Raw genomic sequence first — 26,923 nt, 5'->3', positions numbered from 1 at the left:
TTCTCCGGGCCCTGGGTTTTGTATTGTGTCCGAGTATCGTCCTGGACTTGGTGAGTCAATTGCTAACTAGCCAAACTTTTCCGTTTTCAATGTCTGTGTGCATAGGCTAGTTAAAGCTATAAGTAGCTGTTATGTTGTGGATCATAATTGGTGTAAAGATTGTTGAGGAGCTACGTTTTTCTTTTGTGCAAACCGAATTGATAAGCTAGCTACTTCCAGCTGGGCTGCAGCGGCATGGTGTATTGGCACAGAAATTAAACTGCGTCACGTGTTAGCGGTCGGTAGATTGACTATGTCAATCGGTACTTCTGCTGTTTTCTTTTGATAATTTTATTGAGAGATATGTAAACTAATGTCTTTGCATGTGTGATGTGCCTGTTATAATGCAGGCCAGGTTTCTTCTTGGATTGGGAAGATCGCGCTTGGTGTTTCTTACCCCAAGCTGGAAACAAGATGGCGAGCCACCTATAGGAGAGCCCTGCTGAATCCGTGTGGTCTGTCTGCGGCTGCAGGCAGCTCATTCTCAGCACTGTAGCCTACAGATTCGAGCACCTGGATTGTGGTAGGCCTGAAATTTCCAGTTTGTTACTGCAAAACGCAGTTGGACTCATTGGAACAACAACGGACTTTCCAAAAAGGACTGATTATAACCTACATTGATTATTGATCTGATTTTTGATCTGATATTGTATTGTTAATTGCAGTATCGGCTGAGTTACTCATTCATACTGTTCATGGGGTAATGCAATTGTGTGTTACTTTTGGCATTCTGATTTACTGGTTAAGTAACTTAGGTTAATGGAAATTAGAACTGAAACTTAAAGGCCTAATGGAAAAAATAGAACATAAAACAAATTAACATAATTTGTTAACTCAAACAAGAGATAACTTCAAATTAGAATTAAAAGGATCCTAAATTAGAGCTAAAATATCTATCTAAATTATCTGAAACTCAAAATAGTGGTTTAATAAGGGTTAAATCATAAAACAAGAGGTTTCAAGGAATTTATCCATTCTCACTGTGTTATTGTGTAATTGTGTATGTTTCTCTGTCTATGTTTACAATTCTTTATATGAAAAACAAGCCAGCAGTTCAAACTTTATTCCCTGGTCTGTGGTCTGCAATCATTTGATGCTAGTTATAAACTGCTCCTACGAACCTAGAACTGGTCCTAGTCAACTGTTAACATCTACAGTTCTACACATTCTCAACCTACTCGATTTTTGAGTGAGCTGTTGGTGGACACTAATATCTAATAATGCAATGCGCTTTGGAATCAGAGGAGCTGGAAAATTCTGAGAAAAATGGTGGACAGCAACGTGACCCAAAGCCTAGAGACAAGCCATGTTCATGGATTTATTCACCTGAACAGCTGAGGAAACAAAACTAATTTATATTTCATGTTTTGTGACAGTAGAAAAGTTTGCTTCAAATTTGCTTGACAGTTGAATGGAAACATTCCAAATGTTGGTTTTTCATCTAGTAGGTAGTAGTAGATAGTAGCGTACTCTTAAAAGTGGCAAAGGGTTTAGTTATTCTTAAGCGGTCAAAGCAATCTGTTCAAAACCAGGACCTCTCAAACAGTAACAGTAAAGGTATATAAGGAAACCAAGAAAGGAACTAACTAAATCACAATGTTATTTCAAAAGGAGTCAATTGGCGTGATGCATACCGTGTTGAACCACATGACTTTGAGGATCCAGATGGTGAGGGCAAAATTCACCACCAGGATGACGATCAGCAATAGCACAAACAGGTACAGGCAGCGCTTCCTCCAGCCATAGATACCAATCTTGTAGATGTGATCAGGTGCTGGCCTTGGGACACTGCTGTCCTGGGTGGTGGTGACATACTGCTCCCGCACCATCTGATGGGGGGCACAACACAGGGACATGGCCATGGAAATGATAGCAGTGTAAGAAAAGCAGTACAGACACAAAACTATCTTGCCCTCGCAGGATGATCGGTGTGTTTGGACATAATAGGTAACTGTAATAGAAGTCTATGGCGCAATGGAAGGTCTCAAACATCACAGAAAATGTTATACCATATCAAAGACCTGGAAAAGGACGATGTTAATTCAGGAATCAGCCACCAGGAACACTGTCATTTCACTTCATGCACTTGCGTACATGAAATGAAATGAAATGCCGTTTTCCCCAGCCCACAGCAGCACAGCACAAAGACGAAAACACATCCAAAAACTACAAGAACACACATACCCAATCTAACACATATATCCAAACTAAACAAAAAAAATCACTGTCCAAGGGAACGAACGCCAGCCAGGATGACTGTCGGAACCACCGGTCTGCATGGGTTAGCGGTTAGCTTAGCCAGCCCGGTTCTGCATCCTGTCAGACCGCCCTCGGCGTTTCCTCTTTTAGGCACAGCTCCAGGCAGGGGCTGTGGTCACTGGGCCCATCAGAAGAAGGAGACCAAACCCTCCCAGTCAGACACCCACTGTTTTTTTTTTGGGGGGGGGGGGTTGTGGATTTTTCTCAGTTTCCCTCCCCAGTTGTACTTGGCCAATGTTATGTTTGGATGTGTGTTGTGTAAGCAGTGTATGCATAAGTAAGCAAGTAAGTAAGTAAGTAAAGCACAGAGCAGAGTAGTAATGATCAATCGTTTCTTATTCTCTTCTGACTTACGTTATGTATGATTCGTAACATTGGTTTCACCTACTGGCGTATGCATAGAACACAACATATTCCTTTCCATCCATCCATCCATTATCCAAACCGCTTATCCTGCTCTCAGGAAGACAATACTATGCCATTAACAGAACCTGGCATAGCTAAAGATAGAATTAATAATTAAGAATAAATGCATAACCTTAAGTACTCAAAAGTATCATCAGCATTCAATACCATAAAGTGTTATCGCTAGGAATGAGAATAGTAATAAAAAGAAGAATACTGTTAACATTCTAAAATATCATTAGTAACTGTTAGTAATAGAATAATAAAAATGGAGCGTCATATCGTTTAACACTCTAAGCATCAATAGAAATTTGTGGAATGATTCACTCTCCATGTCCAAGCAACGATGAACATTTTCAAAAGGTTACATTAAGCAACACGAATATTAAAGGGGGAATATGTTGTGTTTTATGTATACGCCAGTAGGTAGAACCAATGTTATGAATGCCCTGTCGTGTGTAACATAAGTCAGAAGAGAAGAGAAGAGAACTGAAGAAGAGAATAAGAAACGATTCATCATTACTACTGTGCTCCGTGCTTTACTTACTTATACTTACTTACTTATACATACACTGCTTACTCAACACACATCCAAACATAACTAGTGTAAGTGTAACTGTAATTGAGTGTGTGCTTAAGTCGCATAGTCTTGAATCCAAGTAGGTGGTCGTCTGACACGTGCAGGGGTCATGCGAGTGTTCATGGCTTTGGTGTTGTCCTGTTCGGGAACGGAGAAGTTGTGACTCGGTAGATCCCGTGATGAGCTTGTGCATGTGTTAGGCAAAAGAAGTGCATGACCTTTAGATAGATTGAATGCATGCCGTTTCTTACTGTTAGATAAGTGCATGGGCCAATTTTCTTTCTAATCTGCAACGGCTGAGTATGCGCACTCTGTCCCCCTCTTTGAAAACAGGCAATCGTGCTCCACGTCTGGAGTCAGTGTAAGCCAGGGGTGCCCAACTCGAGGCCTCGAGAGCTGCAGTGTCTCCAGGTATTTGTTGCAACCATACACTACACGACCTGATTTAACTAATTCCTTTCCCTCCTTGGTCCAAGAGGTGAGCTAATTAGTTAAATCAGGTGGTGTAGTGCATGGTTGGAACAAATACCCGTAGACACTGTGGCCCTCGAGGCCTGGAGTTGGGCACCCCTGGTGTAGGCTTTCATTTTTCCCTGATGAAAGGACGCTCTCTGACGAAGCGCATTGGCGTTGGTGTTCGTCAGTGGTGGGGCGAGAACTTTGAGGCGTGTGCGCATTTTCCTGCCTTGTAGTAGCTCGAACGGAGACACTCCGGTGGTGACGTGGAGTAGCACAGTACACTTGTAGGAAGTCTGTGACTGTAGTCTTCCACGGCTTCTCTTGCAGGATAGCGGACTGATGCATGACTTGAGTACACAGTGAAAGCATTCAATCGCTCCATTTGCAGCTTGATGGTACACTGAAGTGTGGACGTGTTGTATGGCGCGATCTTTTAAGAATGCAGCGAATTCCGCAGACAAGAACTGAGATCAATTATCAGACATGATGTTACGTGGATTACCTAATCTACTAAAGACTGATGTAAGAAAAGCAATGATGTTTGCAGTAGTAGCACAGGCCATGATGCTACTTCAGGCCACTTACTGTGATAGTCAGTCAGTGTGAGTGCAAAGCAGCAGTCCCATGCAGCAGTCTCGAAAGGACCAACCACGCCAATGCCTAGCTTTTCCCATGGCTCTGATGGAAACTGTACGGGTTGTAACGGCGGAGCAGAGGGAGCAGCAGTCTTGTCTGAAGACTGGAACAAGAGGCAACTCTTAATCTACATGTTCACCAGGTCACCAGTAGACTTTGCGGAGGCGTTGTTTAGTTCTCACAATGCCTTGGTGGCCTTCGTAAGCCAGCCCAACCAAGGTGTGATGCAGTGAGACAGGAACGATGAGTCTTAAGCCTCAGAAAACGTAATCGTCTTGCACAGTCAGTTCATCACGTAGACGAAAGTATGGACGTAGGACTGTACTTACAGCAGCAGAGGAAGGAGGCCAACCATCCGTGATTTGTGAGCGTAAAGCTCTCAGTTCAGGGCAGGAAGCAGGGGCAGCAGCGAAGTCATCTGGAGAGACGGCAGACAGGACAGCAGCAGAAAGCAAAGCTACAAATTCTGGTTCAGCTTCCACACACTTGTCAGTGGCAGCAGACAGAGGCAGGCGGCGTAACTTCTGACATACAGGCGGAAGAGTCTCTGAAATCTTCAACTTATGCACAAATCCTTTTGCTCAGTTTGACAGTTGGGGTCACAGGAGCAGTGGACATCACAGGTGCAGAGTTCATCGAGGCAGCTGGTAGCAGTGTAACCTTTAAAGCACAGGCTCAGGCATTGATGAGATCCATACCGAGCAGAGCAGTACCGGATTCAACGATGAAGAGTGCAATTGAACATGTAGAGTCAGTCCAGGACACAGTCGCAGGTAGACATCCAAGCACAAGGATAGGTGCACAGGAGTAGGCAACTAAGTTTACTGTCGGAGGCTGCAGGTGTTCTCCTTTTTAAGTATTATTCATCGAGATGTTTCAGCAGAATAGAAACGGAGGAGCCCAAATCCACCATCAGTTCCACGGGCACTGTAGCAGTCGTAGTCTTAATGTTAACTGTGCAACGGATTTTGTCAGATGCTGTATGTTCATGCAAGTAGAGAATTTTAACTTCAATTTTGAAGTCAATTTCGTGCACAGAACATGTTTGTGAAGACCGACACACTCGCGCAAAATGTCCAGTCTTGTTGCAATGCTTACATTGAGCGGAGGCAGTGGGGCAGGATGGATCGTTTACAAGATGTCGATCAGATCCACAATGGTAGCAGGTCCGGTTGGATGTAGGACGAGAAAAAATAGCAGCAGCAGGACGAGACAGAGCAGGACGAGAAGGAGCAGCCAGCGATGCAGACGGAGGCTTCGGCGATTTGCGATGGCAGCATGCAGCGCTATGTGCAGACACAGCTTGCACAGGCGTTGAGCGCTCACCAGCAATGACCTTAGCTTGCTCAGCAATGGCTTCCATCAGTGTTGCAATTGTAATGGCTCTTTGCAACGTTAAGTCTGGTTCTAGGAGCAGTCTCCCTCGTACGCGATGGTTTCCACCAACTGATCTCGTAGAATTTCATCCAAGTTTACGAACTCACATGTAGATTCTAAGTTTAATCGGACCATAAAGCGAGCAAAGTAGATCACCTCCGACCCCTCACATCCTGCTCATCACCTCTTCCAGCTCCTTCCCTTAGGGAGGAGCTGCAGGTCACTGTCAACTAAGACTAAACGCTTCGCAAACAGTTTTTTTTCCCCTAGCCATAAGGACTCTGAATTCCTCCCCATAGTCCCCTCCTCGCACACCATTGGCATAAATACCACCATTCACCTGTTATGCCTCATATGTTTATTTCTGTTATTAAGTAATTGTATTGTTCATGATAATATGTGGAGTGTCTGTTGTTGTCCATGTATGTATTGTGCTACAGAGTGTAAAGTGTACCAAAAAACAAATTCCCCCGGCCTTGGTCATGTGGCTGATAAAATAATCTATCTATCTATCTTAATGCTGCAACGTACTGTAGCACAGATTCATTGGGAGCTTGAGCGCACTTTCTGAAGGCGTGACGCTCAGCCACTATGTTCCGACGTGGAAATGTGCTTCTAAAGCTTTTACAGCACCTTCCATGGTCTGACCTTGGTCCGGCAGTGTATAGAAGAGTCTGTGGCCCTCAGTCCCCAGGCAGTGTAGAAATAATGCTTATTTCTGAGTATCGGGCTAGTCGTCTGTGTTCGTTGCAACCACTTGAAGATAGTTGCAGAACATTTTCAACCACGTGTTGAATGGCAGTGGAGGCTCACCAGGGCACGGGAAAAAAAGAAGAAGAAACAAGTGTAGAAAAAGGTGTAACTGCAGCCATCTTCAGTAGAGTGGGTATAGAACTTGTCACCAATTTGTTCTGTTTGGATGTGTGTTGAGTAAGCAGTATGTATAAGTAAGTAAGTATAAGTAAGTAAAGCACGGAGCACAGTAGAAATGATCAATCGTTTCTTATTCTCTTCTTCGCTTCTGACTTACGTTACACGCAACAGGGCATTCATAGAATTGGTGCCACCTACTAGCGTATGCATAGAACACAACAGCCAGTTATCCCACTCTTCCCCACATCCGGCTCTCCACCTGCAGACACGGCCAATTGTGTCTGTAGGGACGCCCGACCAAGCCGGAAGTAACGCGGGGATTCGAACCGGCGATCCCCGTGTTGGTAGGCAACGGAATAGACCGCCACACCACCCGGACGCCACCAGCCAGACACCCTTGACAACACCTCCCCGCACTCCTCATGACATCAAAAACACCACAGCCAACGCCAGGCAAGGCTGCCGCCAGACCACCTGCCGGTCTGCATGGGCTTGCACTTAGCTTAGCCTGCCCCGCTCTCCCAGCCATCAAACGAAGACAAAACTTATTCCGACACCGGCACTGGGTGAGGCCGCTGCAAACGCGAATTCGCGCAACCATCTTCCCACACCGGAAGTGGAATTCAATTGTGAGATTCAAAAAAAATTTTCAACTAAAATCATAAATGAAATGTAATTGTATTAGTCAATGCATTTCCCCCTCAGCTGAACTGAACTTTACAATACAGAAGTTTAAAGACAACGCCTTCTTTAGACAGTATACAGTGTGTTATTCATGAGCTCATATGCACTGATCCAGCGGATATCTGGCCAAAGCCCCAATGGAAAAGTTGACTTAATTTCCAGCATAACAGAACATATAACTGAAAGCAAAGGAAAATACCGCTTATTACAGAGTAGATGCAGAGTAGACTTTGTGGCTGCAATGCAGTCAATGACTAAAAAAAACAAAAACAAAAAGAAAATGACAAAAAACAGAATTTCAGCACCACAGCAAATTACGGGGATGAATCGATACCATTTCTTTTTGAAAATTAAGAAAGTGAAATTATAACTTTGGATACTCTCCGGTGGCCTGTACAACATAAGTAATCCATACTTAAGCATACTCAACCATACATATACATACCAGCAATACAACTTCATCAAAAAGACATTGTGTACCAGATCACTTCACAGGCCACCTTTGGGGATTTATCAACCTCTGTATTTCTCATCAGATAGAAAACTTTTATTCCCATTTGTCTACCAAGTGAAGCATTCAGTATGTTAAAATGGATCAAACATGCATACAACTTCACGGTACTGGTTCTTGGCACCAGTATACTTCACACCTCACAAATGCCAGTTACACAGATTTTAACCAGGAATCAATTTAGGTGAAGCCCTCATAAATTAAACGATATATATATATATATATATATATATATATATATATATATATATATATATATATTTCTGTGTGTGTGTATTTATATAACTTCATTTGTTAAACGAAACACTCAACGGCAGGGAAAGTGCTCAACAAATAAGGAGCAAAATAACCCAGTGATTAAAGTAAATTATTTAATGGACAGTACAATACTGTTTCATGCCATCAGCAACCATCAGCTGTCAGTGATTGACAGCTGATAAGACCGCCATTTGACTAGTGCTCATGTTCTGTATTTTCTACACATGAGGGCAAATGAAACCCTAACCACAAGAGTACAGAACCTGTGGTCCATGTCCAAGCACACTACTAGTTATCTAACAAGCATGAAACAACATATTTTATGAAGACAAAGGCATGTCAGCTGAACACAGAGGTGCATAATACTTCCTCTTTCAAGTCCGACAGGCCGGGCAAAGGCCAATGTCACATTCTATAGATTAATCTGCATCATAAGCAAGCACAGGCTATGATGAAAGCTGCTCTCGCTAAAGACAAAAGCCGGAGAAAGCGCTGTGAATTCTAGATTTATATGGCCCAATAAAATCCCCGCCAAGAGCAAAAACCATGGAAAAAATCCTAACCCAAGTAGTTCAACATGGAAGCCTAAAAATATAACCTTGTCGACAGAAAAAGACAGAGTGAAAAATATATTGTTTTGCAGGGGAGAAACAAAATTTCGATGGCACAAGTAAGAATGACACATATGGAAATACAAGAAAAACAAGCTAACAACAACAGACCCTTACTAAAACTTCTTCAGTTTCGCTAAAGGGACCATTGTTCTCAAACTTGCTGCCACATCCAAACTTGTTGGCAAAAGTTATCTGAACAAATATACACCTACTCCATCTCATCAGCGTGATTCAAACCTGACACGGACTGGGCTGATTTACATATGGGGCAGATGCTGCATCTTATTGCCACATTATACATGCTCTCCATCAAATTTAAAGGGCCACAAGTCATTCTGAGCCGTAATACCTAATTGACATTAGCAGATGTTCCACACACAGGCACCACAAACCACTGTGTTGAGGGCTCGAGGAGTTTGCTTACCAAGTATGGCAGTGACAAAGGAGCATTCTGTTCCAGAGCCAGATTCAACAAATACTTTTGTGAAACTCGAAATAAAGGTCTACTGGAGTTTTTATGATTAATGAAGGCAAACATGTCCCTCTTTCTCGACTATATCTTTGGCAAGCACAACGGATGACAGATAAAAGTGAGCAGTCTTGGCTGTTTGGGTGTGGGGTATCTGAGGTCTGGAGGCTGTTCCAGAGGCAGTATGATAAAGGCCCAGTCTCCATGGCCACAGCTCCTTTCCTACTGTTTGCGGTAAACACTGGGACCAAGATGGTGTTAGTATAAAGGGTTGAGAATATATCTCTCCCAACAAAAGCCGCCTCTCCTCAGGATCCGTCGTACGGCCTGCGAGTCCAGCCGTGATGAATAACCCTTCTTTCACAATAGAAAACAAATGAATGTTGCCTAAAAACGCCTCACCCAGCACTACTTCTACTGGGAGAGGGAGAACAAGGGGGCGATAAGGGCAGAGTTATTTCATGAAATGTGGCTTTATTTGTCTGTATCTTGGCTCATTTATATTCATTAGACTGATGTATGGGAATGAGTCACAATAATACACCGAATCCCAGCAACAACTCAGATCACCAACATACTAACTCTGAAAGACATAAGATTCATTTAATGAATTACTGGCAGGTCTCCCTGCATGAACTTTCAAACCTCTGCAAATGACAAAACAGCACATGCCACTCTGCTGTTCATATCCCTCCACTGGCTCCCAGTTGCTGCCCGCATCAAATTCAATACTTTAATGCTTGCTACAAAACGGCAATAAAAACGGCTCCCGCCTACCTGAACTCCCTCATTCAGGTCTACCCGCTCACTACACTCTGCCAATGAAAGGCGCCTGGGACTTCTGCCACAACAGGCCCCTAAGTCACTAGCCAGTCTCTTCTCTTTTGTAGTTCCCGGTGGTGGAACGAGTTATCAAACTCCATTCGATCCGCCGAGTCCCTCTCCATCTTTAAGAAGAAGCGAATGACCCAGCTCTTTCACGAAGACCTTCACACTTGATGGTATTGTAGCAAATTCAGGGGGCAGCTAGGTACCGCTGCAGCCGGACGCGAACTGTGCTAACCAGTCAACTAAAGGGTCCGACCCCTTAGCCACGGGCTAAGGGGTCGGACCACGACCACGACCACGAGTCTAGTCATTCGTGGTCGTTACACTACCCCCCTCCTCTGGAAAGCGCCTCCCTGCACTTCAGCATATCAGCTCCCTCACGCCTCTGGGCGCAAGTGCTTCCGATGGCCTCACAGTCCAACCATCCCACTTCTGACACCAATGTGTAGCAAATTCAGGTGGCATCCGGGAATCCACCACAGACGGGATGCGAACCCAGGTCACTGCGCTAACCCAGTGGCGCCGGCAGCCGGAATCCTGTACTCTATTAGCGTAATCCTGTATGCTGTGCGTTATTAGCCAGTGACGTTAACACCAATCATCGGCCTTCAAATGTATTTGCATCAAACAGTGTGAGTCGCAAAAGAAAAAAAAAAAAAAAACTCGAACAAATCATAAAAAAATGTACACACGGTGCATACAGGATTACGGCTGCCGGCGCCACTGCGCTAACCAGTCAACTAAAGGGTCTGATTCAGCTCTAGTCCGAGCTCCCTCCAGATGTACGAGCTCCTCACCCTTTCTGTAAGGCTGATCCCAGACACCCTACGGAGGAAACTCATTTCAGCCGCTTGTATCCGTGATCTCACCCTTTCAGTCACTACCCAGAGCTCATGACCATAGGACACTGGTTTTATTAGCTCCCCGACCGTCCAAACCATCCATCCATTCATCCATCCATTCATTATCTGAACCGCTTATCCTGCTCTCAGGAATGTTGGAGCCTATTCCAGCAGTCATTGGGCGACAGGCAGGGAGACACCCTGGACAGGCCGCCAGGCCATCACAGGGCCGGCACACACATTCATACCTAGGGACCTTTTAGTATGGCCAATTCACCTGACTTACATGTCTTTGGACTGTGGGAGGAAACCGGAGCCCCCGGAGGAAACCCACGCAGACACGGGGAGAACATGCAAACTCCACATAGATGACGACCCGGGATGACCCACCAAGGTTGGACTACCCCGGGGCTCGAACCCAGGACCTTCTTGCTGTGTCACGACCGCGCTAACCACTGCGTCACCGTGCCGCCCCCATCCAAACTGGTGATTTTCAAGTTAGTCCAGCTTCTCTTACCTTCGAGGCTTAGCGTTATGATGTAATGCTTCATCAGAAACGCACATGTTTAACAGGGAAGCCCACAGATGTAGTGTATAATATGGTAAAAAAAAAAAAAAGCCTAATCATGGAAATTTCTTCTGGATCACCACCTTGCTGTGGTTGGGGAAGCTTGTGTGTACCAATGATCCCAAGAGGTATGCCATCCGGAGCTTGGGTCCTGGTAGGGCCACCCAAGTCGGACCCTTTAGTTGACTGGTTAGCGCAGTGAGCGACCCGGGTTCGCGTCCCGGCTGCAGCGGATTCCCGGCTGCCCCCTGAATTTGCTACATTCATGTCAGGAGTGGGATGGTGAGACCGCTGTCCCCTGAATTCACTACATTGGTGTCAGACTGGGATGGTCAGACTGTGAGGCCATTGGAAGCGCATGCGCCCAGAGGCGTGAGGAATGGGTCAGACCCTTTAGTTGACTGGTTAGCGCAGTCGCCCATGGTGCTGGCAATCCGGGTTCGCGTCCCGGCTGCGGCAGATTCCAGGTGGCCACCCGACTTTGCTACAGTATTAATCCATCCATTATCCAAACCGCTTATCCTGCTCTCAGGGCTGCAGGGGATGCTGGACCCTATCCCAGCATATTAAAAAAAAATGCTTCTATGCACCCTATGCATTGCCTTTGTGCATTGCCTGTTGACCTATAGGTCCTATCAGACTTGAATCTAGTTTTTTGTTTTTTGTTTTTTTTACACTTACTTGCATTGTCGCCTCCTCACCAGACCCTTGCTTTTGTTGTATTAACTCTCAGATGTACGTCACTTTGGATAAAATTGTCTGCAAAATGAAAATTTGAATTTAAATCGTAAATTGAACCTAATCTTATTTTTGGGCTGTTTCTTTCTCCCTGATATTGGTTCTTTTCTATGGAAACTGACTGTGAAACTGACTCTGAGCACATCGTCCTCATAGAAGACAACACCAGACAGTGATCAACACAATGCCCTTTGGGAGCCAAAGTGAAGCAGCTCTAAACTTCTTCGTTATGGTGTTAATGAATCTGTTGGAATCATCTAAACTGTACATTTAAATGAAAGCGTTAAGGAGTAATTTTGCTTTAAACCAGAGTGGGGGGGGGGGGTATGTTGAGGCTTGACCCTTACCGTTTCCCTGCCAGATCCAGTTTCGGCGCACCACAGCCGGCACGCTGTGTGCAAAGGAAGCGATCTGGACTCTAAAACACTGCTGGGTATCACCATCTTTAACGGGCACAGCTTTTCAACTTCCATGTTCCAAAGCCCCCCAGAACAGGAATACTCACTGCTTCATTTGTACGGGACCCCTCTCCGTTTACACCACCCAAAAGTTTGTCATTCATAAAAAAACAGCCTTTGTTATTATTGGTTTTTAAAATAATATCCTATCGAGTACTTAAATGCACACAAATATACAAAGGGATCAGCAAAAAGGATTTTGAATATAATAGACACCAATTATGTGAGGACTAATGAGCCTGTCCTTTTTCCTCTCTTCTGTACTTCCACAAGGCCATGTTGTGCGCTTTGTTTGAGAGGAAATGTAATAAAATTTGAGGTGCCATGTACACAGTAAAAACCTGAGTGTTAATTTAACTGTTGAGAATGTACAAGCTCAACACCAGTTGTTGAGCTTGTTCTATTTCCTTCGCTCCGTAACGTTGACTTGACTCTGGGAACAGCTGATGTATTGCTAACTAGCATATGTCCACTAACACCTCCTGTCAGAGTGAATGTGCAGCTGCCTAAAGGAAATCTGAATATTTGACTCTGTGTTTTGATTTGTGTCTGAACATGTATAAGTTTGCCTCTAAATGCTACTCACTTTGGTTAATGGGGGATTACTTTTAAATTGGGATTTTTTTCCCCCTCCTAAGCATCTGGGCTGTTGTACTGAGTTGATTTGACGGCTACAGAAAAGGTTTGCAAGAACAAGTCTCATTTCAGCTGACCTTCCACAGACAGCTAACCATGTTAAAGATGAGCCTACATCAGGACAATATTACACTGTTGTAGTGACATGTGAAGGGAGCTTCACAGTCCACCTGCAGGATCACGCTCCCTTCAGGACGTCATATCTACTAACGAAGCACTATGGATGCTTATGTATCAACAGTGACACAGAACTGTTTTTCTCATTGATCTACAACCTGAAACATGACCTGAACACCAGATCACCACTTTTACTTTGAGAAGCTTGTGCACTCTGATCACAACTTACTTACATACTGCTAAATACCAGTTTGTAAAGGTAACTAAAGGCTCTTGGACCCTGGTCCCCTTCCTGAAACTTTACCCCAGTCCTGATGCAGAGTAGGAGCCGATTTGATTGAGAGCTTTGACATTGCTGAAATAGGATGTTTTTAACTGTTGGGGCAGCCTCTCCATGAAAGCCTGTGATGCTCCCCGTTTCCTCCATCCTTTGCCTCCTGATGACGACCCATGACTGGAGACACCTCCAGGGACGAACCTGTCCCTGCCGCAGACCTGGCCACATGCCGGCTGCTGTCACACACTTTTATGATCACGTCTGAAAGTTGCTAGCTCTCACGTCTGAAGTCACGCAGATCATTAACCTGGAACAGGGCTGACGGAGCTCAGAGGAGCTCACAGCTCCACCTCGCTGTGAAGCCTGTCAGTCTAAAAACACCATCCGGCACCATGGACCGAGTCTAAAAACAGCCACAGGACACGCGCGCGCGCGCGTGCAAGTCAGCAGCGGGGGGAACTCTCGCCGAAAGTTACTCAAATCAAATCAAATCAAGTTTATTTGTACAGCCCAACATCACAAATTACACATCTGCCTCCGTGGGCTTAACAGCAACACAACATCCTGCCCTTAGACCCTCTAATCGGATAAGGAACAACTCCCGAAAAGCCCCCCCAAAAAAACTCCTGTCTTTGAACACTGCTGACCATGTAGGGTAAACTGGTCACGGTAAAGGAAAACGACTTCCTTCCCTCGGGGAGGAAAACATCTTTCTTGGGGAGGTCAAAGTCAGTAAGTTGTGCTCTGATACTCAACACACGCACACCAACGAACACACTTGGTCCGAGTTGAGATAGCGGCTCCACTCTAACCGCAGAGGAGGACACGGGGAAACAGGCATCGACCCGAGAGGAGAAAGTACACGGACAGAGAGAAGGCTGAGTTTTCACCTTACCGTGCCCGCAGCCGGCAGCCCCGCGTGAGGCGGCGTGAGGAGCGGCGGTGTCGGCGGCGGCGGAGCCCCGTGTGAGGAGCGGCGGTGGAGCCCCGGGTGAGGCGGTGTGAGGAGCGGCGGTGGAGCCCTGTGTGAGGCGGTGTGAGGAGCGGCGGTGTCGGCGGTGGTGGAGCTGCTGTCAGCAGCTGCGCTCATAAATCTGTCTGTGTGCAAGTGTCTCCACTGATGACGAGGACACTCCACTTCCTGCTGCTCCACCCTCATGCTCTTTCCCCCCCCGACTCTCTCCCTGCCCTCATCCAGCACACACACACACACACACACACAAAACCCTAAAATAGCCACTTTTCCTCATGCGGACCCATAAAATGTCCCCACAAGGTAGGTAGTTCTGGTTTTTCTATCGCAATGAGGACATTAACACACACACACACACACACACACACACACACACACACACACACACAGAGTAACAGAGAAAGCATTAACAACAGATAATAATAATAATGATAATAATAATGGGTTTACTTCTGACACCAAGTGCACAAGTGTTAAGAATCCATAGTCAACCAAAACACACACACACACACACACACACACACACACACACACACACACACACACACACACACTAGTGAGTCACTTTCCCAGCCCAACCCCGGTCTAAATTAAGACTTTTAGGTTATGATGTGTAAATAAGTAGAGGCGGTCTCCCAGACAGCGCCGCCTTGTGACGGGCAGGGAAAACAGCAGCAGTGCTTGAAGAGCAGCTCGTCAGTGAGCGCGCGGTGTCCGCACAGACAGAAGACAGCAGCTGCATGCTGGTCTCTATGGGCCGTGTATTCTTCCGCTGGGGTGGGGACTTTTTCTTTTACTACACAGTTTTCTCTATATATGTACGTATATGTTTCTAACTACTGTTTTTGCCATATACATGATGTTTATATGCCATTATTTTTTACGTGTGTTTTAAAAAGTTTTGAAACAATTGAAGCGATTGTTTACAATGTTAAAACATTAAAAAAAGAGTTTGGGAAAAAAAGGTTCTTGGTTCCTTTCTTAAGCTTGTTTTTGGATGAACGTCATCAAGCCCATTATCCTTTAGGTGACATTCAATGAAATACAGATGATTCACATTGTACAAGTACTTTCATTTGGTCCATCATGATATTCACAAGGCAGCAAATGACCTTGATTCATAAGGCAGCAAATGACCTGACCAGGTTGTCCTGCTGAGGCCTGTAGGAGCAGACGTCACGCTGTCAGCATGCAGCACGGGCTTATTGTGGAGTCAAACTCAGGCCGAGTAATAATGTTAGTGCTGCACTCAACAGACGTTATGTAAAATACTGTATAAAATACACTGTATATAATTAAGTTGTCTCTCAGATGCGAGTAGTGGGTGTGACTCCAGTCCATCTGCCGAGTTCCAATGTTCTCCGTCTGCAGGTCTCCTCCCACAGTCCACACACATATGACAGTCCACACACACGACCGTCCACATATGTGTGACAGTCCACACACACACACACACACACACACAACAGTACACACATGCATGACAGTCCACACATGCACGACTTAGATTTAGACTGCTTTAATTTGTCATTGCCTTATATGCATGTCTCATACATACAGGGGAACGAAATTACGTCTCACAAGGACCTCGGTGCCACATAAAAACAAATAACACACAATAAATATTAAAGCCAAAAGTGCATTAAAAACAAGAATTACTTCACAGACCTAAACATCACAAGCACACCTGACACGGACAGTGAGTAAGACGGTCAAAAAGTCATTTATGGTGGTCTAAGTGTTCAGGCTGTTGAGGACCCGCACAGCATGAGGAATGAAACTGTTGCATATTCTGGTGGAGGTAGCACGGATGCTCCAGTATCTCCTCCCAGCGGGTAGGAGGGTGAAGTGGATGTGGGAAGGGTGGGTGAGGTCCTTCACGATGCTAAGAGCTTTCCGGGTGCACCGTGCGTCAAAGATGGCCTGGATGGATGGGAGAGCAGTTCCTATGATCACCACAGCCCACACACGCATGACAGTCCACATGCATGACAGTCCACACACACGCATGACAGTCCACATGCATGACAGTCCGCACACACATGACAGTCCACATGCATGATAGTCCACACACACGACCGTCCACATGCATGAAAGTCCACACACGACAGGGAACGGGAATTGGGGGGTAAAAATTACCCATAGGTGTGAGGAATGTGTGTGTGTGTACTAGTGATCTGTCCAGGGTGTCTGTGCTTTCTGCCAAGCGCATGCTGGAATAGGCTCCAAATCCTGAAAGTCAAACCCAATGTAATCTCGTGACATTCTGGCACTGCACCATCAACAAAGCAAAACGTGAATTTTCTCGATAGCGACACAGATATTAAGTTGGGGTAGTTAACAATTAATAATTATGATTCCATAAAGCCAGTTTCTCATCCAGTGTATTTTGGGCAGCTGTAATTTGTTAGTAACGTCACTTATTTCAACGTTACTTCTTAGGATCCTGCTCGTTGTTCACGTTTACAGATGTTGGGTCATTATCCTAGATACAGAATATAGATATCTTCTGTATTAAGCATTTTTCACAGAATACTTTTACCAACTGGAAGTGGAACCTTTCACTATCAGTGTAATACTTTTCCCTCTATACACAACTCGTGATTTTTATTGGTACTTTGATAAAGACATCCATCAGCTAATTACAGGGGGAAACTACCTAGACTTTTACAAATCAAGTCGATGTTATCTATCTAGCCAGGACAAATCAGTCTTCATCCGTTCTAGCAGACAAATCAGATCTAGCAGAATCGATGAAGACATGCCAACAAGTTGTCTCAGTACCGCCCTGTAATGTGAACGAGCATCAATACACAATATGACCCGGGTATCAACCCCGCATCATGGATGCACATGGATATGAATGGATGTTGTTTTACTCAGAGAAAGCTGATGTTGTGCAGGGACACGAGGCAAGCCATTCCTGTGACATGCATCTGATCGATACACCTAGCCGTCTTCCTGCTCAACACCAGCCTTCCACGCGACGAACCAGAAAGAGGTCTTTGTCTAAAAAAGTAATGGGGGAGTAGAATAATTGCCTTTTGTTCTGCTTGGCACATGTGCCAGAGGACACAACAGCAGGCGATGAATGGTGCATTTGCCAGTAGTGTTCGTCATGCAGTTTGTTTTGCCATAGCTGCTGGAGGTGGCGCTGCGCAGGGACAAGACACACGAGACATGCGACAGCATCCATCAGAGGGCCAGCCTGTCTCTCACGCCTCCAGCAACAGTAAAAAAGAGAAAAGAAAAGAAAGAAAACAAAAAAAAAACTGCTGAGACAGTAAAGATAGATACTTCATTTCATCGTTTATCAATAACTCATAACCTTCAGCAGCTATTCATGGAGCATTGAAAGACAAACATAATTGATGGAAACCCTGCAGTTTAAAAACCACCCACCTTGCATTAAAACAAGATCATGAGTCAGGGTCTCCCTTTAAATTTACCGGACGGCAACACTAAGTTCCTGTAGCTAAAACAGCCGAGTTCCACTGTGCAGGACAGGGACTGATCATAACTGACAACGTGCCAAATGAGGCACAAACGCACTCAGCTGCAAGGTGCACCAAGGATGGAGCATGGGTCAGCTCCCAAGCCGTCGTCTCTGGTCCACCTGCACTGCAGTGACAGCACAACACTAGTTTAACATGATTTACTAACACTAGTTTCACACGGCATTGGTTTCACCTGCCTGCCATATTGTGCTCCATGGAACTGAACGGTCTGAAGGGGATGAGCGACTATAGTCAACTTAAAATGTCACCAAGACACTTAAGCTTATGAGGGAAAGTTGAATTTTTGCATCAAGTCAAAGCTTTGTAAAAATGTTCCATGTTTTGCCACGTGCTCTTCTACTGTATATCCAACAGAGCAGGGCAATAATTCTAAATTGTCATTTATCATCTTTTAAGTGTTATTGGATTTTGTCATGATACACGATTTTGTCGTCTAAATGAGGACCCATTAGCCAAGATTTCTCACGAAATGAGGTCTGAAATAGTTGGAAGTATACTTTTAAAACTGGTTTTGGTTATATATTATACTTTATTATCCATTACCAAACACCTCATGATAAACCAGAGAAATTCCTTACCATGGCATTTTTGCATACGCACACAGATATTGTGGTACACGTAAAAAATTTCCAAAGATTATCATGATAGTAACATTTTCCACATCACCCAGCACAAATAACTAGTTAGAATGGGTGCAATACCACTTTTCTTGAGTTGTGTCAAACACCCTTTGCCCATATATACCTCAAATGAACATAACTGCACAAAGGACTGGGGACAAGGCCATTTATAACAAGCACGTAACAGTGAAACTCTGGAACAGACCAACATTCAGGGAGGTAGGGGATCAGGCAGTCAGTAAAATGTAAAATGAATGGAGAAGCAATTAATACAGACACCAGATATGTCTTTACAATTTTTATTCACCTTTCATTATAAACACATCATAGGAAGCAAAAACAGCCAAACCTAGAAGAAAAAAAAAGAAGCCATTCAATGAATGGAAATCATGGCTGCAATTGAGTCTGTTTATACAGTTGCCACAGAAACAAGCCCCACCATATCATTACATTAATGAACAGAATACAGATCCACGTTTAGGTGATCATACCGGTTTATGCTTTCTCTGCTGCAGCCTCCTCATCTCCACCCTTGGTGTTGCGTGTGTAGATCAGCTGTGCTCTGTGTTTGGACACAAGTTTGATCATGCCTAGAAAAGAAAACAAATAAGGTTGGCTCATTTTCTACCACTTATCCTCTTTTCAGCCCTTCATCTCATTTACTTCTGTCCCACCTAACATCTGAAATTGTTTTGGAGTGCATTTAAAGGTCTGACCAATGGAAATGTGCCAAGTATCACACCATTGTGGCCACAACATGCTCCAACGCCAATCAGATTCTGACCACGATATACTAAAGATGTTTTTCTTAGATTATGATACAAAGACAAACGTGTCAAAAAAAAAGAAAAAGAAAAAAGTACACGTCAGATTCTTCTAAAGAGATAGTTTCGTGTCTGAGATTTTTCTTTGGATTGCCCCCCCCCTTTTCTCCCCAATTGTATCTGGCCAATCGCCCCGCTCTCTCCCTCTGCCGACCCGGGGAGGGCTGCAGACTACCACATGCCTCCTCCGACACATGTGGAGTCGCCAGCCACTTCTTTTCACCTGACAGTTAGGAATTTCACCAGAGGGAGGTAGTGCGTGGGAGGATCCCGCTATTCCCCCCAGGCCCCCACCCCCCCGAAAAAGCGTTCTGGCCGACCAGAGGAGGCGCTAGTGCAGTGCAGGACACATACCCACATCCGGCTTCCCACCCGCAAACACGGCCAATTGTGTCTGTAGGGACGCCCGATCAAGCCGGAGGTAACACAGGGATTCCAACCGGCAATCCCTATGTTGGTAGGCAATGGAACAGACCGCTATGCTACCCGGACCCCCTGTTTCTTGGGTTTTTACCACGTGTCCTACTTGCATGGAGTCAAACAAAATAGTGGATACCTTTATGTCTGTGTGTGCAGTTTGAAGGTACACTGAACAGCAAGTTTAGCTAAGCTTAGCTCCTGATGATCCTGGTAGACATCCAGTCTACCAGGATCATCAGCAGCTCTTCTCAAAACAAGGGAAATACACTCTCTGAAGCAGATCAATAATACTTTTTACTTGTTAACAAGTTCTCTTAAGCCATCATTTCCAAAAATAGATGCAAAATCATAAAAATAAGATTTACGTTTTGAACCATCTGTTGTCTTCTGCCATAGAAGACAGATATGAGTCATTTTCCACCATAAAAGATGCGTAGTATGGAAAAATAGCCTCATTTTAAAACGGAATTTACAATTCATTCTTTTTTTACAATAGAATGATTAATTTTCAAGGAAAAGTCGGCTTTTTCTTTGATATATTTTACTTCGGCCTTTTTAAACAAATATTCAAAGTAATGTCATTCATCAAAATGATACTTGCATGCATTGGTGAAACTACCGTAAGGTTCCGGTGTGCTGTAATATCAACTAATATCAAACTACATTGTTCAAGTACTTCCTAGGGAAAAAGGGAATGGCAATACTCAATCTGTATCTTGAAAATGTCAGTTATACGAAAAACAACTGTCATAATTAGTAGGGTTGGGCATCGAGAACCAACCAGTCCCAAAATTCCAATTCCAAAGGAATCATTAAGAAATTCAAAAGTCGATTCTGCCTATCGGAAATTTCACTCGCGCTAAAGTTAGTTTCAGTTTCCATGGTGGCGGCATGCAGCTTCCGTAGTTTTCTGCCTCAACAAGTTAACTATGCACCATCATGGACCAGAGTAAGTGGCGGTCGAAAGTATGGCTTCATTTTGCCTTGAAAAACGAAGGGTTGGCACAGTGCAACACCTGCGGCCAACTTATTTCGTGCAAGGGAGGATGCACAACAAATATGGTCAAACACCTTCGCCTATACGGTGTAAAAATTAACCAGTGTACCGTTTGGCACATTGCATCGGTCTCCATCTCCTGCCTCGGTGTCCTCTTCAGCCAACCCTGAGCAAACAGCACCTCGTCGCAATTGGGTAGGCGAAAATTAATAATGTTTGTCTTATTCGCAACAGCGAGACAGCAAACACCTTATACTTGAACGAATTGCTATAAACTATACAAATACTGAAATGTGTTCTTTTTCCTGTGCTGAACACTCGCGTATACAGCCTGAGAAGGCAGATACGCTCATTTTTCTAAACAAGAACTGTTTCTAATTTAAGGAGTTTAATACCTGGTAGTCCGGACCAGGTTGTGACTGTGTCTTTATTCCTTCATCTTCATGTATGAAGACAGTTGTTGTAAATGTGAGTATAAGAATGAGACATTCCCATGAATGATCCGTTCTTAAAACAGAATGGCTTGTATAGGGTCTTTTTTAAATACAATTTTCTTCTGTGAAATAAACATGTGACTTGTTTTGAACCCGCCTCTCAAAGAACCGGAATCCAGCATCGTTAAGAACCAGATTTGAAAAGCAGAATCTGAATCAGAATGATTAAAATCCAAATGATGCCCAACCCTAATAATTAGTCAACGCTAACAGTAATCAAACAATTTTAGTTGCTTGTTTATGAGCAATGACTGCCTGTTGGACCATTTGTCTAAATGAAGTTGTTTTTGCTGCAGTTGGACCATGTACAACAGTTTTACTACATTTCTATATTTTTCATGAGTTTTCAACTTTGTACCATTTGCTTTCGTGAACTCATCTCTCCATCTTCTATTAGTTTGTTTGAGCGAATAACTGTCAAATTAAGCAAAATCCTTAAATTGTCACTGAGCTGTGGCAGGCAAACAATTTTAAAACAGGTTTTTTTAACACCAGAACGACCGGGATTTCACTCCTACCTACCAAATTGAGATATTAATGCACTGCATATGTTAGCATGTCTGTTAGGAAACGATTGACATCAAAATTAACATTTTAACAACTTTAATACTATTTTTAAACAATTTAAACTTTAGAGACATGGTTGAACTTGAATAGCAAAATTGAAAAAGGTAAAATATTACCTAAAAAAAAAGAAAAAAGGAAAATACATATTGCTAATCTGACAAATGTAACAAGGCCTATAAAACGTGAAATGTAAAAAAGAACTGAAAATAAATATTGAAACAGTCCCAATGACCGGAACTTAAAAACTAATAGAATAACCGTGGGCCGTCAAAATGACTGCCAGCTTTTAAACTCTATAATCTGTCAAGATAAATACACAATTGAGATATTTAATAATTACACATGTTTAATTAATTAATGTATGTCTATTAAGAAACGACTGACACCAAAATTAACATTTTAACAACTATAATGCTATTTTTTAAACAATTTAAAATGGCCGCTGTCCAACGCCTGTAAATACTGCAACGTGTCGGTGGTAGTCATGGCGCGTCTGAAACGGCATCTGTGACCAGACATGTTGGCAATAATCAATAACCAAATTTAGTCTATTACTCTGCACTGGAGAACACTAGTGTGTTTCTAGTACAGAGCAATGAACTTCGCGAAGGAAATGATGCGACCAACACACGTCATATATAGTGACATGACGCGCAAATTACGCGTGGTCATTTTGACCGCTCATGGTCATTTTAGGTAGATCTCACCATAATTTTTTTTGTGCAATTGATCTAAAACTCATTTAAATGCAAATATATGCAATTTTAGGAGCATTCAGGGAATGGCAGGCCTGCATCTTTTTCCCCCAACAAAGTTATTAAGTTTTGAAAATCCAAATCGGTCAAAATGACTGCCTTGGTCATTCTATCATTCTAGTGCTAAAAAGGCAATAAATGCATCTCTAACTAATTTAGGGGGGGGGGCTGAATGAGTAAACTGAGAAGTCCATTGCATGTAGTTAAAACCATCATCCAAACTGGTAGATCATTCAAACCACCACTATGTGAAATAAATAAGATAAGATAAGATAAAGTATTAACAACACTTTGATATTTTGGCCCTCAATTTCAGCTCTGACATTAAATGTATTGTTTATTCAGTTTTAAGTAACATTGCCTAAATTTGAGCCATGAGCAGGACGAGGGGTTTACCTTTGGCAAGCAGTTCCTGAAGGGCATTCCTGGCCAGGGAGCCGCGGATCTTCAGTCTCTCAGAGACAACAGCAGGTGTGATGAGTTTGTAGTTTGGGACTTCCTTGTACAGCTTGTCATAGGTGGCCTTGTCGAAGAGGACAAGATTGTTGAGCTTATCCCTCACTTTTCCCTTGGACCACTTCTGCTCAAAAGGAAAGAGGGATTTTATGGAAAACTTGACAGACAGCAGCCAACTGCAACCAGCACACTGCTCTCTCTCTCTCTCTCTCTCTCTCTCTCTCACACACACACACACACACACACACACACACACACACACATATGCATGCTCAATAATCCAGGTATGGAAATCAGAGAAAGGTGAATCAGTTCATCTGGACACAACGTTTAGTGTTCAGATGAAGTGGACAGTGTGTCCAGATGAACTGAGTCACCCTTCTATGATGTGTGTGTGTGCGCGCGCAGTTCGAACGAGGGATACAAATAATACACTTCAACAACTGATAGCAGAACCGTACCTTCTTCTTGGCCTTGCCTCCAGACTTGTTGACTGGGTCCTTGTCCTTCTTGGACTTCCCAGAATCCTTCTTCTTGTCTTGCTTGGGCGGCTGAAATGACAATGCGTACCATCTAGCTATTACAACTCCTTGCCCACGATGCACTCAAGTTCGCCGAGAACAATCATCGTCAATCGAGAGAGGATGTTACAGTAGAAAAACGAATAAGAAGAGCCTACTGCACTAGCTGAGGACACTGGCAAGCAGTCTGGGCATGGCTAGGCTTGCCGACACCGTAAAGGCCTTATCTGTATAAAGTTAACAAATGATCGCCCACATGTGATTCGTGTCTTCCCGGAGCCCTCCATTACAACACGCCGACTACTGACACTGAGTCGCGTCTTCACGGAGTCCCCCGTTATAACACACTAAACACGCTGACTACTAACGCTGGTGTGCTGCTTCGCCACCGCAATACGCCTGGGCCGCATGAGAGCACGGGCTCTAGCTAGCCGTCTGCTAAACAAGCACTCTTAAAGCATCGACTACGCCACGCCAGCGCTTCCTTCATAAGGTAGCCAGGTACGTTTCAACTGCAACATATTCCGATTAATTTAGACCCGCGACAACAAGAAACTGTGCCTTATTTTGTAGTGTAATGTGACCAAAGGGCTAGCTTATCGGCCTCACCATGTTTCCTCGTCAAGATGTCGGAGCGAAAGGAAGTTCTCCCGTGCACGAGCCCCTTAGACAACCCGTACGTGCGGATATGAGCGAGGACCCTCCTGGGATATTGAGTTTTTTTTATTTTAGGGAGTTACCGGAAGTTTGAATACCTACCACAGAATTAAAGATTACATTAGTTATTACATTCAGTAACGGCACACATATGGAAAGCAACGACAAATTCCAAAGATATTTAAGAATCAGTTTTCGTTTTTATTTACACGTTCTGAAACAGTTGTGGTCACGTGAGTCCGTCAGCTGGGCAGGCACACCGTCAAGATGGCGATCTTCAGCGTGTATGTGGTGAACAAGGCCGGCGGTTTGATATATCAGTATGACAACTACGTCCCACGGGCAGAGGCAGAGAAAACGTTCAGCTTTCCTTTAGATTTGGTGCTAAAGATACACGACGAGAAGGTTGTTGTATCGTTTGGACAACGTGACGGAATCCGGGGTAACGCTGCAAACCCAACACACTCACCCGGAGTGGCCAAGCGACTTTCCTTTGCGTCTTTGCCACTACCCACGCTTGGCTTCATGTGTTAACTTTGCAACCAGTGTGCGATCGAAACGAGGCATATATACGTTACTTAACGCGTGAGATAGATGTGCAGATAGAAAACTGTAAGATACGCGTAAACTAAGCAACCTTGCCAAATGCTAAGCAAGACTCATTTGCAGTTGAAATAGTATTTTCCATGGCACCTTTTATTGCTGCTTTAATGACGTGTGTATGTCGGCTGAAATTGGAGTTCTCTTGCTGTCTTTCTCTGCACGCAGTGGGCCACGCGGTGCTGTCCATCAACGGCGCAGATGTAATTGGCAAGAACACCGCAGATGGAAAGGACATCATCGAATACTTGAAAGAGTCCTCAAACTATCCAGTGTCTATTCGATTTGGGCGGGCTCGCTTGAGTTCAAACGAAAAGCTGATGCTTGCATCAATGTTCCATTCGTAAGTCTTTACCCGATTTTGTATTGATTGTATTCTTAAGATGACAAACAGAGTTCGTCCCTCAGACATCCACTGACTTGTCTTGTGTTGGTTCATTTCTCTGGCAGACTGTTTGCGATTGGTTCACAGCTGTCCCCAGAAAGTGGCAGTTCAGGGATTGAGATGCTAGAAACGGATGTCTTCAAACTACACTGCTTCCAGACTCTTACGGGTCAGTGGTGTCAATGAGTGTGACTCTGGAGGGAACCAGCATTTCAGGAATCCTGAAATATGAAAATCATAATTGTGTGTGCAAGTTATACATAGACAATAATTAGAGGTGGTGACATTTTGTGAGGGGAAAACAATGTTTTTAGACTGTGTTTTTACCTAAAAGCATTGTTTTGTGGCAGTATTCTGTACTCGCTTTATGGATGGTACTATATCTATGACCAAAATGGTATGTTAATTACATTTTTGTTATTGACAGCCCCTTTTATGAACACAGTGATTACCCATTCATGTTACCTTAAAATGTTGAGTAGAGGCTTTATGCCTGTTTAACACTGTGTACATTGATTTAGACCCATCTCCCAGTTCCATCTGGCAGATGGTATTATGCCTATTTATTTATTTATTATTTTATTTTATTACTTTATTGATCCCTGTGGGGAAATTCTTCCTCTGCATTTAACTCATCCTAGCTGTGTAGCTAGGAGCAGTGGGCAGCTGCTGTGCAGCGCCCGGGGACCACCTCCAGTTCGTCTTGTCAATTTAGTGCATTGCACCTGTTAGGGACTTTTTTTTTAAAATTTATGTTTCACACCATAGCTGTTTTAAACTGTCATCTGTCTCAATGACTGTTGGATTCCTGTTCTTTTAGGGATAAAGTTCATAGTACTGGCAGACCCCCGCCAGTCTGGCATTGATGCGCTACTGAGGAAGATTTATGAGATATATTCAGACTTTGCCCTCAAAAACCCCTTCTACTCTCTGGAGATGCCTATCAGGTACTAACTGTCACATCTGGGGGAAAGGGGAGACATGACTGTGTGCATCCAGGCTGGTGTGTGGGCTGGATCACAGCCCGTCTATGTCTATATATTACGTGGAACCATTGTGTGTATTGTAATAGACATGTCAAATATCTTGACAATTACTCCCAACAGTTACCACCCAATGATATTGTAGCCTATGTTGGAAGTCACTATAAATGCCTTGTCTTGCAACTTTCAGGTGTGAACTGTTTGACCAGAACTTGAAGAGTTCATTGGAGATTGCAGAGAAAGCTGGTAACTTTGGACCTGGATCCTAAACCAGAGAACACAAAACAAACTGTGACTTATAAACTACATAATTATATGTTTGTGTCTGAAAAAAGCATCTGTTTTGTTTTGACTTGTTTAGAAATTGTATTCCAGTTGCTAACATTCTGGCTATTGATGGAATTTGATATTGTAAATATGAAACATTTTGTAAATACTTTAAGAATAAAATCACTTGAATATGTAACTTTATCATTCCCACTTTTGATTGTGATTTGCATTTTAACTTCTGTATGACCCTATTGT

At 43.8% G+C, this 26,923-nt stretch overlaps 3 protein-coding genes across 4 annotated transcripts in view; 1 reads left to right on the top strand and 2 right to left on the bottom strand.

Annotated features, from left to right (window-relative positions):
- The window catches only part of sgcg (sarcoglycan, gamma), a 33,396-nt gene extending 18,646 nt beyond the window's left edge, over positions 1 to 14,750 (bottom strand). Inside the window, exons 1-2 of one of the 2 annotated variants that reach the window (XM_056283481.1) lie at positions 14,524 to 14,750; positions 1,674 to 1,868 (exon numbers count right to left, since the gene is read on the bottom strand). In XM_056283481.1, coding sequence (XP_056139456.1) covers positions 1,674 to 1,868; positions 14,524 to 14,718 — 390 coding nt within the window. In that variant the 5' untranslated portion in view covers positions 14,719 to 14,750. Of the gene's footprint in view, positions 1 to 1,673; positions 1,869 to 14,518 lie in introns of both variants that reach the window. The other variant, XM_056283482.1, reaches the window with a different exon arrangement.
- Positions 14,751 to 19,024: 4,274 nt separating this feature from the next.
- rps25 (ribosomal protein S25) lies at positions 19,025 to 24,446 on the bottom strand. Its single transcript, XM_056283510.1, has 5 exons — positions 24,383 to 24,446; positions 23,714 to 23,803; positions 23,193 to 23,376; positions 19,231 to 19,329; positions 19,025 to 19,088 (listed from the first exon to the last, which is right to left on the bottom strand). Exons 1-4 carry the CDS (start codon positions 24,383 to 24,385, stop codon positions 19,235 to 19,237), a joined length of 372 nt encoding a protein of 123 aa, XP_056139485.1. The 5' UTR covers positions 24,386 to 24,446; the 3' UTR covers positions 19,025 to 19,088; positions 19,231 to 19,234.
- Positions 24,447 to 24,697: 251 nt separating this feature from the next.
- Positions 24,698 to 26,859, top strand: trappc4 (trafficking protein particle complex subunit 4). The gene is made up of 5 exons (XM_056283994.1): positions 24,698 to 24,872; positions 25,199 to 25,373; positions 25,481 to 25,584; positions 26,236 to 26,362; positions 26,589 to 26,859. Exons 1-5 carry the CDS (start codon positions 24,698 to 24,700, stop codon positions 26,665 to 26,667), a joined length of 660 nt encoding a protein of 219 aa, XP_056139969.1. The 3' UTR covers positions 26,668 to 26,859.
- The last annotated feature ends 64 nt before the right edge of the window (positions 26,860 to 26,923 follow it).

The sequence above is a fragment of the Lampris incognitus genome, chromosome 7 (genome assembly GCF_029633865.1).
Source record: "Lampris incognitus isolate fLamInc1 chromosome 7, fLamInc1.hap2, whole genome shotgun sequence".
Taxonomy (NCBI): domain Eukaryota; kingdom Metazoa; phylum Chordata; class Actinopteri; order Lampriformes; family Lampridae; genus Lampris; species Lampris incognitus.
The sequence above is the reverse complement of the archived record's forward strand: the minus strand, read 5'-3'. Positions and strand labels throughout refer to the sequence as shown.